Below are 18,431 nucleotides of genomic sequence, written 5' to 3'. Positions count from 1 at the left end.
AGTCCTCAACAGTCCTTTTCAAGGTGCAGACAAGGTCACCGCTCCAAGCCTGGTTCCCAACAGCAACAGGCTAAGGAAGTTCCCCACTCTCAGAAACAATTCTGACAATTACAGGGACCTGAACCCATGTTTGGGTTCAGTCTTAGTGCTTTTTGGAGGGAGTGGCTGACCATTGGTTCCGATGTTTGGGTTTCTGATGTTGTTCATGTTGGTTATAAAATTGAGTTTGTGAGTTTACCTTACCTACGTCTCCCTGTCTTTTCTTCGGGGCCTCCACATGCGGAGATCTTGGCTGAATTGGCCGCCCTACTTCAGAAGGGTGCAATTGAAGAGGTGCCCCATGATCCCACCCCCTTCGGTTTTTATTCTAACCTGTTTTTGGTGGGAAAGAAGGATGGTGGTCTTAGGCCCATTCTAGACCTAAGGGCCCTTAATAAGCTAATAAGAGTTCGAAAGTTCAAAATGGTCACCTTACAGATGGTTCTGACCCTTTTGCCTCCGCATTCCTGGTTTGCTGTCCTTGACCTGAAGGACACTTACTTCCATATCTCCATTTTTCCAGAACACAAGAAGTACTTACGGTTTACTTATGATAGCAAAATTTATCAGTACCGGGTTTTGCCCTTTGGTTTGGCTACTGCCCCTAGGGTGTTTACAAAGTGTATAGCCGTGGTGGTGGCCCATCTGAGCCTGCAGGGCTGTCGAATATTTCCGTACCTGGATGACTGGCTCCTGGTCGGTAGTTCGGCAGAAAATGTATTCGCCCAAGTGTCCCTGACTCTGGATTTATGTCTTAGACTAGGTCTATTTGTGAATCAAAAAAAGTCGAAATTAACTTCAGTAAGGTCTATACAATTTATAGGGGTAATCTTGGATGGAATCAAGATTGCTGGTTTCCTGCCCGCAGACAGAGCAGCCAGAATTAAGGGCATGGTCCTTAGACTTAAACGGTGCTGTTTTCAGTCAGCACATTTTATCCAGATTCTTTTGGGATGTTTAGCCTCTACCACAGCTGTGGTTCCGTTTGCTAGGCTATTCATGCAGCCGTTGCAATTATGGTTTAATGCCAGTTTTTCACCTAACTCTGATTCTCAGAACAGATGGTTATTGGTTCCTAGACAGGTGGTGACTTCCTTGGAATGGTGGCTTGAGGATGCAAATTTATTTAAGGGAGTGGAGTTTGGTTATTGCCAAACTCAGTTGTCAGTAACCACCGATGCTTCCCTCTTGGGTTGGGGAGCTCATTGTGAGGGTGCTTATGCTCACAGTACATGGTCCCGGGCTGAACGCTTGGAACATATTAACCTACTTGAACTTAGGGCTATTTCAAATGCACTCATCTCCTTTTCAGATACCGTGCGAAACAAGTCAGTACAAGTGTTGACGGACAACACGACTGCAATGTTTTATGTCAACAGACAGGGTGGCATGGCGTCGACGGCCCTTTGTACCGAGGCGATGAAGTTGTGGACTTGGGCCATACGACACTCGGTATGGCTGAGAGCAGTGCACATCCCAGGGGTGGAGAATCTCCAGGCGGACCAGCTGAGCAGACTGCACCGGGATGTTCACGAGTGGTCTCTTCGGGACAAATACCTCGTTCTGATCTTCTCGATGTGGGGGTTCCCGGAGCTGGACCTCTTTGCCACGCTGGACAATCGCAAGGCCCCTCACTATTTTTCCAGAGGGGGCCTAGGCCCTGGGTCAGACGGGGATGCATTTCAAGTCAAGTGGTCGGGTCCTCTGTGTTATGCATTTCCCCCATTCCACCTGTTAGCCAGGGTTCTGAGCAAGATCCAAGGGGACAGGGCGACGGTCATACTGGTAGCCCCTTTTTGGCCGAGGCAGCCTTGGTTTCACACTCTCCTTCGCTTGCAGACGCAGTCGGTCCAGTTGCCACTGGTTCCAGACCTTCTGTCCTGGGAAGGGGTTCTTCACCATGACATTCAACGGCTCAAATTGACAGCATGGCTGATAACTCACGATTGGGGTTTTCTGAAGCTGTGACTCGTGTCTTATTGAATGCTAGACGCTTCTCTACGAGACAATCATATGCGTTCAAGTGGGAGCGTTTTTCTGGGTGGTGTCAACGCCGGAATCTAGACCCTTTTTATTCTTCCCTGCCTGAGATTCTAGACTTCCTTTGGGAGGTTAAACTTGGGGGTTTGGCCAATAGCTCTGTTAAAGTGTATTTGGCTGCAATTTCGGCTTTCCATCCTCCTATAGATAAGAAATCAGTGTTTTCCCATTACACTTCTAAGTTATTTCTTCGTGGGCTGAATAACTTGTATCCCCCTGTTAGGGCTATCGTCCCTCAGTGGTCCTTACCTTTAGTCTTAACTAGATTAATGTCTAAACCTTTTGAGCCTATGGCTACCTGTCATTTGCGTTTTCTCTCTTTTAAGGTGGCCTTCTTAGTAGTGATCACTTCAGCCAGATGGGTGGGGGAATTGGCTGCACTCTCGTCAGAACCCCCCTACTTGAAATTTCATGCGGACAAGGTGGTCTTGCGGACCAAGATTGAATTTTTACCGAAGGTGGTATCCCAATTTCATTTGTCTTAGGGCATTGTCTTACCTGTATTTTTCCCAACGCAGTCTTCTGAAGCAGAGCGGGCCCTTCATTCGTTGAACGCTCTTCTGTTTTATTTGGATCGTACTAAGTCCTTTCGATTGGATCCAAATTTGTTTGTCTGTTTTGCGGGACAGAAGAGGAGAAAGAAAGCGACATCTCAGTCCATTTCGAGATGGGTTGTCCAGACTGTGTTAGCATGTTATGATTCTGTTAACTTACCTTGTCCTTTGGAGGTGCATGCCCATTCCACTAGGTCCTTGGCGTCGTCTGCGGCTCTGCTGAGAGGTGTTCCTCTGCATGACATCTGTAGAGCGGCGACGTGGGCTTCAGCGGATACCTTTATCAAGCATTATGCGCTGGATGTCCTGGACCGGAAGGAGACAGCAGTGGGCACCGCAGTGTTGCATTCTATCTTTGAGTGACTTGACTGTGACACCTCCACCCAGGTATTAAGCTTTGTAATCTCCCATGTGGGACTGCACAGGAAGACCGTGGATGAAAAACAGTTTTCGCTTACCGTAACTGTTGTTCATCTAGGACTTCCGTGCAGGCACACATGCCCTCCCTCCTTCCCCGCTGTATGGTGTTTTTAGCGGTGATACGGCAGGGAAAGGGGAACTGAGGGTATGTGTGGGGCGCTCCGCCTTCTATAGTCCATTTAGGCGGGAAGATGGCCGCGCATGCGCGTTGGAAGGCGAGAGCACCCCCTGGTGGTATTGAGCTATAAAAATCTCCGGTATCGGCAGGCCTGCACGTGCGCAGTCCCATGTGTGCCTGCACGGAAGACCTAGATGAACAACAGTTACAGTAAGTGAAACCTGTTTTTACCATCTAAAGCAGGACCCCATAAGACTGTTACTTGCAGAATTTAGAATTACCCAACTGTATCACATCCGTTGTTTTTGCCAATGATTATGGCATTTAGGAAAGCCAGTTGCTTGTCTCACTTTCTTATGAAATATAATTTACTCTCCTTTTGGTATGGGTAGTTACTTAGATTTTAATTTCTGATTAAGTTCCTAATAAAATTCCAGGCACCTTCCTATTTTGTATCTATTTTTGGAGTAGTTTAGTGTACAGGGGCTAATTACACTAAAGGCTTGGTGTGCAGCATATTCAGCTTACCATCGAGGAAGAACTTACATTAGCTTCTATTTTCATGCCTTTTTGCAGGCTGATTTTTTTTTCAGTGAATGGTTTTTGGCGGCATTTCGGCATAGTTCGAAATTATAAGTAATCTCTTTATTGTTTATTATTTATTTATTTATTTGATTTTATTTATACCCCGCCCTCCCCACAAATGGGCTCAGAGCGGCTAACAACCTTCATAAAACAAAGTAAATCAATCAAAACCATAAAATCAATAATCTTTAAAAGTCATTAAAATAGTCCAGATGCAGGGTATTTAAATAAATATTTCGGAGTCCGTATATAGGCATAGCAGATGGCCGAGGGCAGCCCCAGAAAAAGTGGTGGTCTTCGATGGAAGAAGGGGGACACACGCTGGCACTCAGCTGAAGGCCCGGTAGAACATCTATGTTTTACAGGCCCTGCGGAACTGTAACAGGTCCTGCAGGGCCCGGATCTCCAATGGGAGAGCATTCCACCAGGCCAGGGCCAGGGCAGAAAAAGCCCTGGCCCTCGTTGAGGCCAGACGGATGTCCTTCGGGCCGTGGACCACCAGGAGTTGCTTGTCTGCAGAGCTCAATGCCCTGCAGAGGATGTAATTGTTGCTAGTTAACTATCAAAAAGTAATAAGACAGGACCAGAAAGAATAAGCACCTGGGAAATTCCTCATCCCCATAGCATAATAGAGTAAAATTCTTGAGCAGCAGGTTATGTGAGTAGCTTCCTGCTCACTTACCTCTGAACCTCAGAAGTCTGTGCTGTAGCGAAATTGCTCTATACTTTTGACTCCTGAACAGGGAGTTGCTTACGTAAACCCAAGTATGGGTGGTATAGCATGGTGTGCATGAGTGTACAGGGGTGTGTGGGAATTCTTCTCTCCCAGTGCTGTACTGGGAAAACTGAGTACTGGGCATTTGGTTGGCCATGTATTGCCTGACTCTCATTCTACTCTGCACTTTGATTTCAGAATGCTGTAAGCTGTTTCAGGCTCTGCTTCTTTGTAGCATAAAGGTCCTTGGGAAGTGTGATTTGATAAGAACTGGAGACAGTCCTTTTTCTACAACCCTTAACTCCACCCCTACTTACATCATCCTAGATATGGGACACACATTACCTCACCCCCCCCCACCTAACTCCTGGTGTTAGGGGTTCTTCTTTTTTTCCCCCCAGCAGAAGTTCAGCTGCCCTCCGTAATCTGGGAGAACCCTGTGCATGCTCAGCTCTTTTTGACCATTTAACACAATTGTGAACTAATGTTTCTGTATAGCTGGGGAACCTTCAAGTATGCAGAAACTCTTGTCCTGGCTACTTTAGACCTATTTCACTGACCTATTGATAGGCATGAGACCATTGAGTTCACTGTTAGAAAAAGTGATTTCATACCGTTAGAGAAAAATTAGCTCCATCTTCTCCCTCTATAATAACATATGAGATGGTGACCACACAACACGCTGTCATTTTTCAACGTGCAGGTACTCTTTGAGTTATCAAAAATATATACTCTGTTTAATTTTGTCATGGGGTGTATGATGTATCTGACCATCTCATTATTTTATGCAGCTAGAGTGAAGACTTTTTCAGGTGATCCCCAGGGTAAAATATTCAACAGATTGCTGTTAAATAGTATGCTGCTGCTATGACTTTTCTTGCATATTTAATAAAAACCATGGCAGAAAAATACTGTGACTACTACAGTATTTGCAGGAGTCTAAATCTTTGGGTAACTAGTTAGTTAGATATTGCAATTGCTAATTCATGCCCGTGGACCATACATTCCTCAAGTAAAACCTTCTGCCAGGCACCTGCATATTAAAACTCATAGATGTTTTAGCAGATGCTTAACTTCCAGGGCTAGCAACTTGTTTTTAAACTGTACAAATTCCTCTTGCAAGAGAAATTCTGTGCTAGATGCATTTTACCTACTTCAGGCTTTACATCAAGTTTCTTATAACTAGAATACATACTTTTCCACATTATTTCTTTTTCTTTCTGCATCTGTACAGAGCATTGCTGTATGGTGGGATGCGTGAATCTCAGCCTGAAGCAGAAATTCCTCTCCAGGACACCACTGCAGAAGCCTTTACAATGTTACTAAAATATATTTACACGGGCCGTGCCATATTAAGAGATGAGAAGGAGGAGGTACTCTTAGATTTCTTGAGTTTGGCTCATAAATACGGATTTCCAGAACTGGAAGATTCCACCTCTGAATATCTTTGCACCATCCTTAACATTCAGAACGTTTGCATGACCTATGATGTTGCAAGTCTCTATTCACTTCACAAACTGACCTGTATGTGCTGCATGTTTATGGACAGAAATGCTCAAGAGGTGCTGTCTAGCGAAGGCTTCTTGTCACTTTCTAAGGTATGCACCAGTTTTTAAAATTGATTTAAAAAAAGAAAAAAGATAAAGGCTTAGAGCCTTACCTCTGCCCATAGAAAAGGTGTGAGATTTTTGATGAGTCTCTCTTCCCATTGCAGATCCTTGCTTCACCACATATATTGTTCCTGGAGGTCCACTCACCCCCAGAAGCCAAATTTTGTGGGACAGAAGGCTGCAGTGGGAAGGGGAAGGTGGGAAAGTTTCCTTTCATCTAGTGCAGCTCCATCAGTGCTAGGTAGGAACGATCCCAAAGTTTGCGATCATCAGTCTATTCCCAGAAAAGTGCTTGTTTATCAGAATTATATTTCTGTTTATGATATAACATGACTTTAAAAAAAATGTGCAGAGTTGGGGCAGAAGTAGGAAGAACTGAGGTTCTTGTTGTTGTAACACGAAAATGCACATAGTGCAGTAATTATTATTACAGTCTCTCTTAATTTAAAATCGATACAAAAAGTATGATTAGATGAACATAGCTGTTACTAAGGAATCAATATGGTAGTGAAAGTTAAAGCAAAAGCCAAGGGAGATGGATTGATTAATAAAATTATGTAGGTCAGTAAATAGTTCTTCTGCATCTTTTTAAGATAGCAAAGTTATAGCTTCAAAAATGTGGAGCGTTTACTTGAGTGCAAGCCTGCAGTTCAGAATAATAATGGCATTATTTTCATGATACAAGTTTCAGGGTCTGTTGGAAATGTTGTTTCTGTTAGTCTTTGCCTTCTGTGATTTTTATTTCTGCATCCTTCCTGCCCTATTTTTCTCCTTATTTTAGCTTCTTTTTTTCCAGTTTTTGGATTATCTGTCTTTTTTAAACTGGTGATCATTCTTCTTCCTAGCATTACCTTGGGTTTCGTAATTCTGTTCTGCACTGTAGTTTACCAATTTTAATCACCACCACCACCACCACCACCACCACCACCACAACAACATTCGATTTATATACCGCCCTTCAGGATGACTTAACGCCCACTCAGAGCGGTTTACAAAGTATGCCATTATCCCCTCAACAAACACCTTGTGAGGTGGGTGAGGCTGAGAGAACTCCTAGAAGCTGTGACTGACCCAGGGTCACTGGGTTCAAGTGGAGGAGTGGTGAATCAAACCCAGTTCTCCAGATTAGAGTCCTGCGCTCTTAACCACTACACCAAACTAGCTCACACATCTATGTATGCAGCATGTTATTACTCAGGTATTTACCATTAAGCATTCAGATCACTTTCTAGAAATCAGTTAATAAATTTTAAGATATGAAATGGTGAGACTGGGAATCTGTAGTTCAGAAAATAGTTCAGAAACTATTTGGAAAACTCAAAATTCATGCAGAGCAGATCTCTCAAAGAAGTCAGCTGTGCTGAATGAGAGTAATTGAATCTATGGCAGACAAATCTGATCACTCAAGAAATAGAGCCAGAGCACAAAGCAATTAGATCCATAGCACAGAACTCAAACTCATGCCATATGTATGCACAGCCTCTCTTCTTCTCCTTGCTATATTCTATTCTATATTTTTTCTTTAAAAATACCTTTCAGTTTAAGAAAATAAGGTGTTCATATTTCCAGCTCAAATAAATAAATAAAAATAAACCCAGAACTCAACGCTGACTCAACTTCTATGCCATGTGAGCAGCATAGGCATTGTAGAGTGATATTTTAAGCACACGTACAACTATGGCTCTGAGCAGCTTGACCTTTCCTTCCCTGAATAACCAGCGCTACTACCACAGGAGGGCCAGTTTCCTTTACATTTAATTAGGCAGGATGCAGCCATCTTTCTTTAGCATAGATTCAGAAGAGAAGACTTACTTCACCAACTGCATATGTGGTGATTTCTATCTTTAATGCATTTTTAATGAGATGATTGAATGCTCACAAATTTATTAATATACAATGGATTTTCACCAACATTATATCAAGAATATAAATGGATTTTTGACTGAAAAACAGGGGTGAAGAGAAATCTTGAGTATGCAGAATGTTGATCACAAACTTGTGAAACTTTAATCTCAAAATAATTTTAAAAATCTTTAAACAGCTGGTTTACACTGGATTTTTCTGGAAAAAATCAATGTCAGTATAATGTTTAGAATTGGACAATACATGTAAAGGGTACAAGGAAATACAACTGTATATGTGTGTTTTTTAAAAAGTTCACTGTTAAAATATAGCAAGACTTCATCTTTTCTTATTCTTGTTTTTTAGGCAGCTCTTCTTAGTATTGTACTGAGAGATTCATTTGCAGCTCCTGAAAAGGATATTTTCCAAGCCTTGGTGAACTGGTGCAAACACAACCCCAAGGAAAATCACAGTGAAATAATGCAGGCAGTACGCTTGCCATTGATGAGTTTGACAGAGCTTTTAAATGTTGTAAGGCCTTCCAAATTGCTCTCGGCTGATGCGATTTTGGATGCAATTAAAGTTCGATCGGAAAGTCGGGACATGGACCTCAACTATAGGGGCATGTTAAGTAAGCCTCACTCTTTTCCGTCTTATAGAGGAGGTGCTTTATGTATCTTCCTATAGTGAAAAGCTACCTTGGCTTAACTACTGTATTTATTTGAAAGGAAGATGACATTTTTTACCTTTTTTGGCTTCCTAAAATTGGAGGGAGGTCGTTATCTTCCACTCAGGTGTACAGATCTGCTGAGTGTAACGTATGATTGGCTGTGCACACGGGGGAGCTTTGGAGAAAGCACACCAGCTCCACTTACCAGCAGACAGGAATGGCAGTGAAAGCGAATACTGCTTTTCAAGATGCTTTGAGTTTCATTGGGAGAGAGGAAGACCTGAGTAGAATTGCTGGCTAGCTTCAGAAACTGCAGGTCCTTGCCTGGGAAATGGTAAGAAGCAGTAGGAGTAGTGGGGATGGATTTGCTCCTCTGTTTCTAGCTCAGAATAGTACTGCATACCAGCTTTTGCTTCTTCCCTTGTACTTCAGGCCAGGGATGCCTAGCAGTTCCACTCTTTTTTTTCCCCATGAGAGAGAAATTTGAAAAGCTAGTGAGTTTAGTGCAACACTAGCTATAACTGTTATTGGTTTGTGGACACTTTACATAGGGAAGGATTTTAGACACCCTGCTGGATTGGAGAATATAACATCAGTTGGAAAAGTATAACTTTCTAGCATACAAAAGCATTGTGACTTGGGGTGGAGATGAACAGTGCATTCCTAAAGAAAGTCACTCTCTTCTAATCTCATTGATTTCTAGGGATTTAGAAGGGTGTAATTTTGTTTAGGATTGGACTGTCAGATGGTCAGATTCTCTGAGCTTTCACTTAGTAGTTTGACTGGGGAGGCAGGATCTAAAATTCAGTCTCTTGCCTCTTTAAATCTGAAACAGCATAATCCAATGCTACTTGTGAGCAGTTGCAATGCAAAGAGGTACAAAAAGTGAAAGTAATTATTTTCTTCTATAGTCTATATTATTTATAGTATATTGATTACTATGTAATAAAAGACTATGTTTATACTGCTACCTTTTTTGGAGGGGTCATTTTAATTTCAGGGTCATCTGCTTTAATGTATAACCCTTTCCTTTTTTTAAGGGGTGTGTCTTATATTCAGGTTTGTCTTCCTTTTGAGTAAATATGGTATTGATGCTGGGTAATGCTGATAGCAGTAACTCATGACCTATAACTCTTTATAGTACAGAATTCTAACCCTCAAGTCATCAGGAAAAGTTTGTATGAAATGATTCTTTCCCCAAGAATTTGGTTGAATAGCAAAATACTTATCCCTATTAATTGTCTAAAAAAACTGTTAAATATCTCTACAATATTTCATTTTTAAAAAACACAAAATGTGTTTTTATTATAATAATAAAATAAAACAATAAAATCCCTTTTGAAAAAAAAAATGAACAGTTTGGGTACAATCCAGTAAGAGTTAGCTTGGCTCACTGTAACTGAAACTAATGGGACCTGCTTCTGAGTAGTACTGTGTGTCATTCCACTGTCACAACGGACATCTGTTTATTTACGAACTATTTTTGTTAAGAGAAAATTTGTAAATCTTCAGTAAAATTACAGAGTTTTTCCAGTGAGCGCTGGCGTGTAGAGGGAATGCTTTTAGAGAAACATTCTGTTCTTTCCTTTTGAGAGCAAATATTTTCACACTTTTTACTTTCCTATTCCTTTCAGTACCTGGTGAAAACATTGCCACTATGAAATATGGAGCGCAAGTGGTTAAAGGGGAATTGAAATCTGCTTTGTTAGATGGAGACACGCAAAATTATGATTTGGATCATGGATTTTCCCGGCATCCAATTGATGACGACTGCCGTTCTGGTATTGAAATTAAATTAGGTCAACCATCAATAATTAACCACATACGAATACTGCTTTGGGACCGCGATAGCAGGTATGTTTCAAGTCAACAGTTTCAGGAAAATGTATTAGGCCAGGAAAAACTGCCTAGAAGTTTTGGTATTAAAGTTACCTATGCTAAAATGCCAACTTGGAACATAAGAAGAGCTTTGCTGGATCAGACCAGTGATCCATCTAAGTCCAGCATCCTGTTTCACTCAGTGGCCAACCTGAAAGGCTAATTTCACCCAGTTGTCCTGAAAGGGTAATAATTAACAGGGCATAGAGGCCAAGGCCTTGCCCTGATGATGCCTGCTAGCCCTGGTATTCAGAGTTTACTCTCTCTGAATATGGAGGTTCCCTTTACTCACCATCCCTTCCTGTTTGTTTTCCTCCCCACAGTATTTCTGCTTTCCCCTTCTCTCCCCCACATAGCTTCACCCCTTTCCCAGCTTCCTTCTTTCCCTTCAGCCCCTCTCTCCCTCTCTTCTCCATTTTTCTTTTCTTTATCTACTCCTCTGCTCCAGTTTGACATGCTTCCTCATAGTTCTCTCTTTTTTTAAAGAATTTTTTATTGGATGGGTTTACAAACATACATATAGAAATCATTATCATTATTCACCCCATTGCATTTTCCCCATCCTTCCCCCCCCCCTTTTCTGGTGACTCCCAGCAGTTTTCCATACCCAACTTAATCTAAAAAGTATATCATATAAATTCTTAAAGTCTATAATAATAATGTAATAATGTAATATATATCTATATTATACCTATCAAATCTCTTTAATTATCTTAACAATCTACACTAACTATATTGCTTATCTTAATTAAAAATATAAAAATTATATAAGTAATAATAGGTACATATACTAACTAAAAAAACCTACATATATATATGTAACATACTATTCCTTACATACCAATTAACTATATTATCTATATTTCACATATACTCCCTATAACCTTATTACTCATAATTATACTCCCCTGTAAATATACTATACTAATCCAATAAAATACAGTAAAATATTCCCCTTTTTAACCTTAAGTAAGTTTCTATCTCCCCTACTTCTCCAAAGACCACAGTTTCACCTTCATGTCCCACTTTTACTCCACATATTTCTTAAATTTTTCCCAGCTTAATGTATAGTCCAATTCTTCTTGTTCTTTCAATTTCCTTGTTAATTTGTCCATTTCTGCCATATTCAAGACTTTCAGAATCCAGTCTTCGATAGATGGTATCTCCTGAGTCTTCCACATCTGTGCATAACACATTCTGGCCGCCGTAATCATATAAAACACCATAAGTCTGTCCATTTTATCAAAATCTTCTAGGTTCATACATAATAACAGCAATTCCGGGGTTTTATTTATATTCCTTTGTAAAATATCTGACATAACTTTAACTATATCCCCCCAGAACTGCTTAGCCTTATCACAAGTCCACCACATATGATAGAATGAACCTTCATGCTGTTTACATTTCCAACATTTATCAGACATCTGACTGTTACCATTGGCCAACTTCTTCGCTGTTAAATACCATCTATACAACATTTTGTATACATTTTCACACACAGTGGTACATGCTGAAATCTTAACTACATTTTTCCATACCTTTTCCCAAGCTTCCATTGAAATTTCCTTATTACAGTTTATTGCCCATTTGACCATCTGAACTTTAACAACTTCCTCCTCTGTAAACCATTTCAGTAATATCTTATATATTTTAGAAATTATTTTCTTCCCCCCCTGAAGCAAACAATTCTCAATCTCAGAGTTTTGTAGTCTAAAACCATTTTTCCTTTTGTCTTTCTCATATAGGTCTTTTATCTGCATATATTGAAACCATCCATATTGGAATGGCGATTCTTCATTACCTTTAAGCATATAGTTATTCTGTTGTATCTCAAGAATTTCTTTATATGTCAACCAGTCTTCCCCTGCATATTCTGTTCTTGGATTTACTACTTCCGCAGGGATAATCCACATTGGTATAGTCTCTTCTATATATTTTTTTATATTTAGTCCATACAGCAAACAAGCTTCTTCTTACATAATGATGTAAAAACATAGAGTCTGCTTTTACTTTGTCATACCATAGATATGCATGCCATCCAAATAGTTTATTATATCCTTCCAGTGCTAACAACTTCAAATTCTTCAATGTCATCCATTCCTTTATCCAGTCCAGACATATCGCTTCATGGTATAATTTAAAATTTGGTAATTGTAGTCCTCCTCTATCTTTTGCATCGTAGAGTACTTTCATTTTAACTCTGGGTTTCTTTCCAGCCCAAACAAAGTTTAACATCGTTCTCTGCCACTTCTCAAATTGTTTACTGTCTTTAACAATAGGTATTGTCTGTAGTAGAAACATCATTCTTGGAAGAACATTCATCTTAATTACTGCAATACGACCTAACCATGACAAGTTCATTTTATTCCATCTAATCATATCTTTATCTATTTGTTGCCATAACTTGTCATAGTTATTCTTATATAAGTCAGTATTCTTCACTGTCACTTCCACTCCCAAATACTTAACCTTGTTCACTACTTCACATTCCACCTTGTCCATCAACTCCTTTTGTTGTTGTTTAGTCATATTTTTGCACAATATTTTGGACTTCACCTTATTAATTACAAAACCTGCTACGTCTCCAAAATCCTTCATTTTCTTCATCAATTTTGGCATGCACTCTATTGGACCTTCCACTATCACCATTATGTCATCAGCAAAAGCTCTTACTTTGTATTCAAATCCTTTAGTCCTCAATCCTCTTATTGAATTGTCTTCTCTTATTTGCCTAAGTAAAATCTCCAGTACCATTACAAACAGAAGTGGGGAAAGCGGACACCCTTGTCTTGTTCCTTATTTCCAACTTTTTGGTTACATCCGAGTTAACAATTATATTTGCAGATTGGTTTTTATAGATTGCCTTTATTGCTTGTATAAATTTCTCTCCCAACTGCATCTTCTCCATTGTTGCAAACATAAAATCCCAGTTCAAATTGTCGAACGCTTTCTCCGCGTCCACAAAGAAGAAACCAACCTGCTTCCCTGGATTTTTATCATAGTACTCAATAGCATTCAACAACACTTGTAAGTTATCTTTTATTTGTCTTTCCGGTAAAAAGCTGGCTTGATCTTCATCAATAAATTCCACTAGCCAAGTCTTAAGTCTTTCCGCTAGTATCTTTGCAAATATTTTATAGTCATTATTAGTTAGAGATATTGGTCTATAATTCTTAACATTACTTAAGTCTAATGTCTCCTTCGGTATCAATGTAATATTAGCCTCATTCCATGTATCTGGCATCTCGACCCCTTCCAATATTCCATTCATCATTTTTTGTATCAGTTGTTTCAAGTCCTCTGCCATCACTGTAAAATTTTGCAGTAATTCCATCTGGTCCCGGAGCTTTACCAACTGTAGTAGCTTGTATTGCTTGTAACTAGGGGTGTGCAAAGGCACACTGTTTCTTGTTTCGGGTTTACCCGAAACAAGAATCTCTTTCGGATACAGGCAAAACCCGAAACGGCTAGCTGTTTCGGGTTTTGCGTTTCGGGGTTGTTTCGGGTTGTTTCGGATTTCTTCAATGGGAAAATGCCTCCGTCTTCTAGGACGCCTGGGGGAGGCATTTTTCCACCGAATCACCCCAAAATTGGTGGGGACCTTCCTCTAACTCCTCTCTAACTACCCCCCAATTTTCAGACCGATTGGACTTTGGGGGGCCATGTTATGGCCCCCCAAACCAGGTCCCCCTATCCTCTCATTAAGAAAAGGAAGGTGAGCATATTGTTAGCCTGCTGCTGCTCATCTTCTTCTCATTATTTCCTATGGGGAAAAAATGAAGAGGCAGGCTTCCTTTGCCAGGGGTGGCAAAGGAACCCTCTGGGGCCCTTCTCCCACCCTTCCTCCCACCCCCCACCAAGGCTCAGCCTGCTCTCTCTTGGGGGGGCCATTTCATGGCCTCCCCAAGTAGGTGCTCTTTTCTCTAACAATGACAGCTGGGGGAGCCTTGTCTTGCCAGGGGTGGCATTTTGCATGCAAAATGCCCCCCAACCCTCTGGGGCCCTTCTCCCACCCTTCCTCCCACCCCCCCCCCAGGCTCAGCCTGCTCCCACTTGGGGGGGGGGCATTTCATGGCCTCCCAAGTAGGTGCTCTCAGCCCCCAAAGTCCACCCCCTACTGCCCCATACAAACCCAATTCCCCCCCAGCTGCCACACACAGGCCCAAATCCCAACATTAGCCCCTCTCTGACCCATATCCACCCCCAGCAGCCCCACACCCACCATAACCCCAGGAACAGGCTGGCCAGCCCTCCGCCTCTGGGAACTTCCTCTCTTTCCCAGGGCAGATCCGCATAGCCCAGGGGTGCCACAATGGGAACACTCCTGTCCTGAGTGCCAACTCGTCCCTGGGAAAGAGCACCTGACCTGGCACACAGACAACCACCCCCTGACCCCCCACCACCACCTACAGAGAAGGCTGGCCAGCCTGCCCCATTGTTCCCAATGATGGGAACCGACCTCACATCAAAGAAGGGAACATACACACAATGATTCAAGCGTAAAAAAACTTTATTTTATCACTTTCAATTTACAATAGGTCAACAAATCACAACATATCACACTAATTGTCTCCCACTCAAAAGCACTACACAATTAACTACACATCAGAGAATCTTTAAAAAAAAAATTTTTTTTTTTAAAAGGACAGACTCTAAATTTTAGAACGTATTCAGGTTACATAGTAGGAGGGCACAACAGAGCATGGAAAAAGAAGCCCACACTAGACAAGATTATCATAACTACCAGCTTAAAACCACTCTCCCTCCATAACCCAACTTGATGGGGGGAAACCAATGCTACAAAATGCCCCCCAACCCTCTGGGGCCCTTCTCCCACCCTTCCTCCCACCCCCCACCAAGGCTCAGCCTGCTCCCATTTGGGGGGGGGGCTTGCATGGCCTCCCCAAGTAGGTGCTCTTTTCTCTACTACTTACAGCTGGGAGAGGCTTGTCTTGCCAGGGGCAGCATTTTGCATGCAAAATGCCCCCCAACCCTCTGGGGCCCTTCTCCCACCTCTACTCCCACCCCCACCTCATGCATTCCTTAACAATCAAGAAATCTGGAGTTAACTGTAATGTGCATGTCAGTCCCTCAAAGACTGAAGCACTATGGAGTTAATGAACCATTTGATTTCTAGATCCTCAGACACAATTAGGGATCCGTTTCCCCTGGTGGGGGATCCCCCACTCCCACCTTTCGCCCCCTGCCACTGCTTACCTGGCTGGAAGGGGGAAAGTCAGGGAATGAGCCTTTGGGGTACGCTCCTGGGGCTGATGCAGTAATGTCACTGATGTCATCTGGCTGCCCTGAGAGTATTCCTGTGCTTTGCAGTGGGCTGATTTGGGCCCTAAACAGGCCGAAGCAGGATCATTTGTAGCCCAAATCAGCCTGCTGTGAAGTATGTGTGCTCCCCAGCCTTGTGTGATGATGACATCACTTCCTAGAAGAGACATCATCATGCCAGTGCAGTGCCATGAAATGATCATGCATGTGTGAACAGACCCTAAGTATCCTCTAGGCTTCAGTGATGGTGTAGTAATGTTAACAATGTTTTCACACACATTATATAGAGAGACAGAGAAGGAGGGAGGCACTGAACCTAGTTTATTTCATCTATTTTACTGTCCCCTTCCAAAGCCAGGGTAGCATTGGAACAATGCCCCTTCCCCCCCCCTCCCCCGGCCTGAGCCTTAGTACCAGTTTGCAGTGACTGGCCTATGCATCATACTCATCTTTGAGCCACAGCCAAGTTGTGTGCCTTTTGGAGAAGAATGGTTAAGTTGGTGGTGGGGTATAACCAATTTTAAGATATCCAGTGTAGTGCAATGGCTAGAGTGTTGGACTAGAATCTGGGAGACTCTGATCCTGTGTCTTGGAGGCTTGATGGATGTTCTTGGCTCAGCCAATGTAACGCATAGAGTTGTTTTTTTCAGAGGCAGTCTTAGTGATTTTGGGGACCTGGACAAATGTTCAGGACGGGGCCCCAGAATCAGTGCCGCCCCACCACTGGCTCCTTGGGAATATATGCACTAAGATATATATTTTATGTGTATGTGTGTATGTTTTATGCAGTCAAATCACTTCTGACTTATGGTGAACTTAAAAATTAATGAGCTCCAAAATATCCTAAGAACCTTGCTCATGTATTGCAAACTGAAGTCAATTCACCTCATTTTGGGTCTTCTTCTTTTCCCTACTGCCTTCAATTTTTCCTAGCATTATTGTCTTTTCTAGTGAGTCTTGTCTTCTCATGATGTGTCCAAAGCACAATCGTTTTATCTTCAAGGGAGAATTCAGGCTTGATTTGGTCTAGAAGACACTTACATGTCTTTTTGGGAGTCCATGTTATATGTAAAATAAAACTTTCCTACACCACAGTTTGAATGCATTTTTTTCCTGTCAGCTTTGTCCAACTTTTACTTTAATGAAACTGCTCATTTGGCCAAAAGGCCTTGAGCAATGCCACATTAATTACTACAAAATAAAAATATATTTTAAAAACCATTTAAAAATGTCTTTAGTGCCACACTTAAAATTCTTTGATTTTAAAATCATAAGCAAAATGTTTGGGTACAACTAGACAAGTGAACGAGTAAAATACAGCCCAATGCCACTGCTGTTTAAAACCCATTTTTGATGATGGTCTGGATTGTCTTACATTGGCGTCATTGAACTTGGAATCAGGAACCTGAAAATGTTCCATGGGGGTTACACCTACCGTGCCAAGGCTATGAGTGTGGAAATGGGATCTCTGTAGGGTTGCAAACTCTGGCCTTGGAAGTTCCTGGCAATTTGGGGGGTGGGACTTGTTGAAAGGGAAATCTGAGTAGGGATTTCCCCTAGAATCCATGGGCAACTTTTGCCCTCTAAAGAGTTTGCCCTTGGAAGCTGCCATTTTCTCCAGGGAACTACTATCTGTAACCTGAACTCCAGGCCCTATCTGGGGTTTAACTAAGCCGAACAAGGGGAGAAAACCGGATAGTGAAAGGTGCAAACAACAAGTCCGGAAATATGCAATTAATGCTAACTTTTTATGTAAACGTTTCAATAGTGCAAACGTGCAAAGTGCAAATAAATAATATGCAATGAATACAATAAATATAATAATACAATTCAGTTGTCCAAGTCATTATATGAATGTCCGAAACAAACCCACAATGGGGGCATATTAAAGAGGAAGTCACAAGGCAGTCTTTTGTTGGTGGCTCAAGTCCAATGAGATGTAAAATCCACGGGTGCCGACGGGATTATGCAGGCATCTTATACAATTCCCGTTTCGTATGAAACATACTTCTTCTTGGGCTTGGGTATGTTTCATACGAAACTCATCCTTAGTTAGAGGAGTTAGCCTGGCAGCTATGCCCTGCTGCAGCCTTCTCACTAGTGCGCGCACCGCTGGAACAAGGTCAGCACGGGGCGCGACCCGGTCTGCAAGGGTGGCCAGATTCCTCTGGAGCGTGTGCACCAGGGGAATGACCAGACCGAGGGTCGCCGTGTCTGACGAGACCGCCACAATGAAGTCCTTGAAGGGCTTCAGGACCTCCACTGTCTGGGTGACGGTGAGCCAATCCTCCCGGCTGAACTCACCCACCTGACTTGCACCGCGGTTCTCGGAGAGCCACGCGTGGAGTGCGGCCTGCTGCTCCACCAAGCGCTCAAGCATGGCACAGGTGGAGTTCCAGCGAGTGCTAACGTCAGTGATCAGAGCGTGCTCTGGCACACCTGTCCTGACCTGTGTCTGGCGCAGTTCGTGCGTGGCCTTCACGCTGCGAGAGAAGTGACCCATGAGCCTCCAACATTTCTGGATCAGTAACTGGAGTTCATGAGTCCGGGTATCAAAGGGTTCCTTCGAGGAGCCCAACCCCAGCGCATCTCTCACCACTAGGTGAAGCTTGTGAGCCGCACAGTAGATGCACTCTCGGCTCACTAGTTGCGCTGCTGCCCTCATGTTCTTGCCACC

General features: G+C 42.3%; 1 protein-coding gene across 4 annotated transcripts in view; it reads left to right on the top strand.

The window, feature by feature from the left end:
- BTBD9 (BTB domain containing 9) overlaps positions 1 to 18,431 on the top strand; it is a 372,408-nt gene that overhangs the window by 20,021 nt on the left and 333,956 nt on the right. For all 4 annotated transcript variants that reach the window (XR_008596899.1, XR_008596900.1, XM_054978182.1 and 1 more), the window contains exons 3-5: positions 5,706 to 6,069; positions 8,290 to 8,554; positions 10,228 to 10,447. Coding sequence is in view for 2 of the 4 variants with exons in the window: in XM_054978182.1 (XP_054834157.1) it covers positions 5,706 to 6,069; positions 8,290 to 8,554; positions 10,228 to 10,447 (849 nt within the window). In the remaining 2 variants the exon portion in view is untranslated. The remainder of the gene's footprint in view (positions 1 to 5,705; positions 6,070 to 8,289; positions 8,555 to 10,227; positions 10,448 to 18,431) is intronic.

The sequence above is a fragment of the Eublepharis macularius genome, chromosome 1 (genome assembly GCF_028583425.1).
Source record: "Eublepharis macularius isolate TG4126 chromosome 1, MPM_Emac_v1.0, whole genome shotgun sequence".
Classification (NCBI taxonomy): domain Eukaryota; kingdom Metazoa; phylum Chordata; class Lepidosauria; order Squamata; family Eublepharidae; genus Eublepharis; species Eublepharis macularius.
This window is presented reverse-complemented; position numbering and strand designations above follow the sequence as displayed.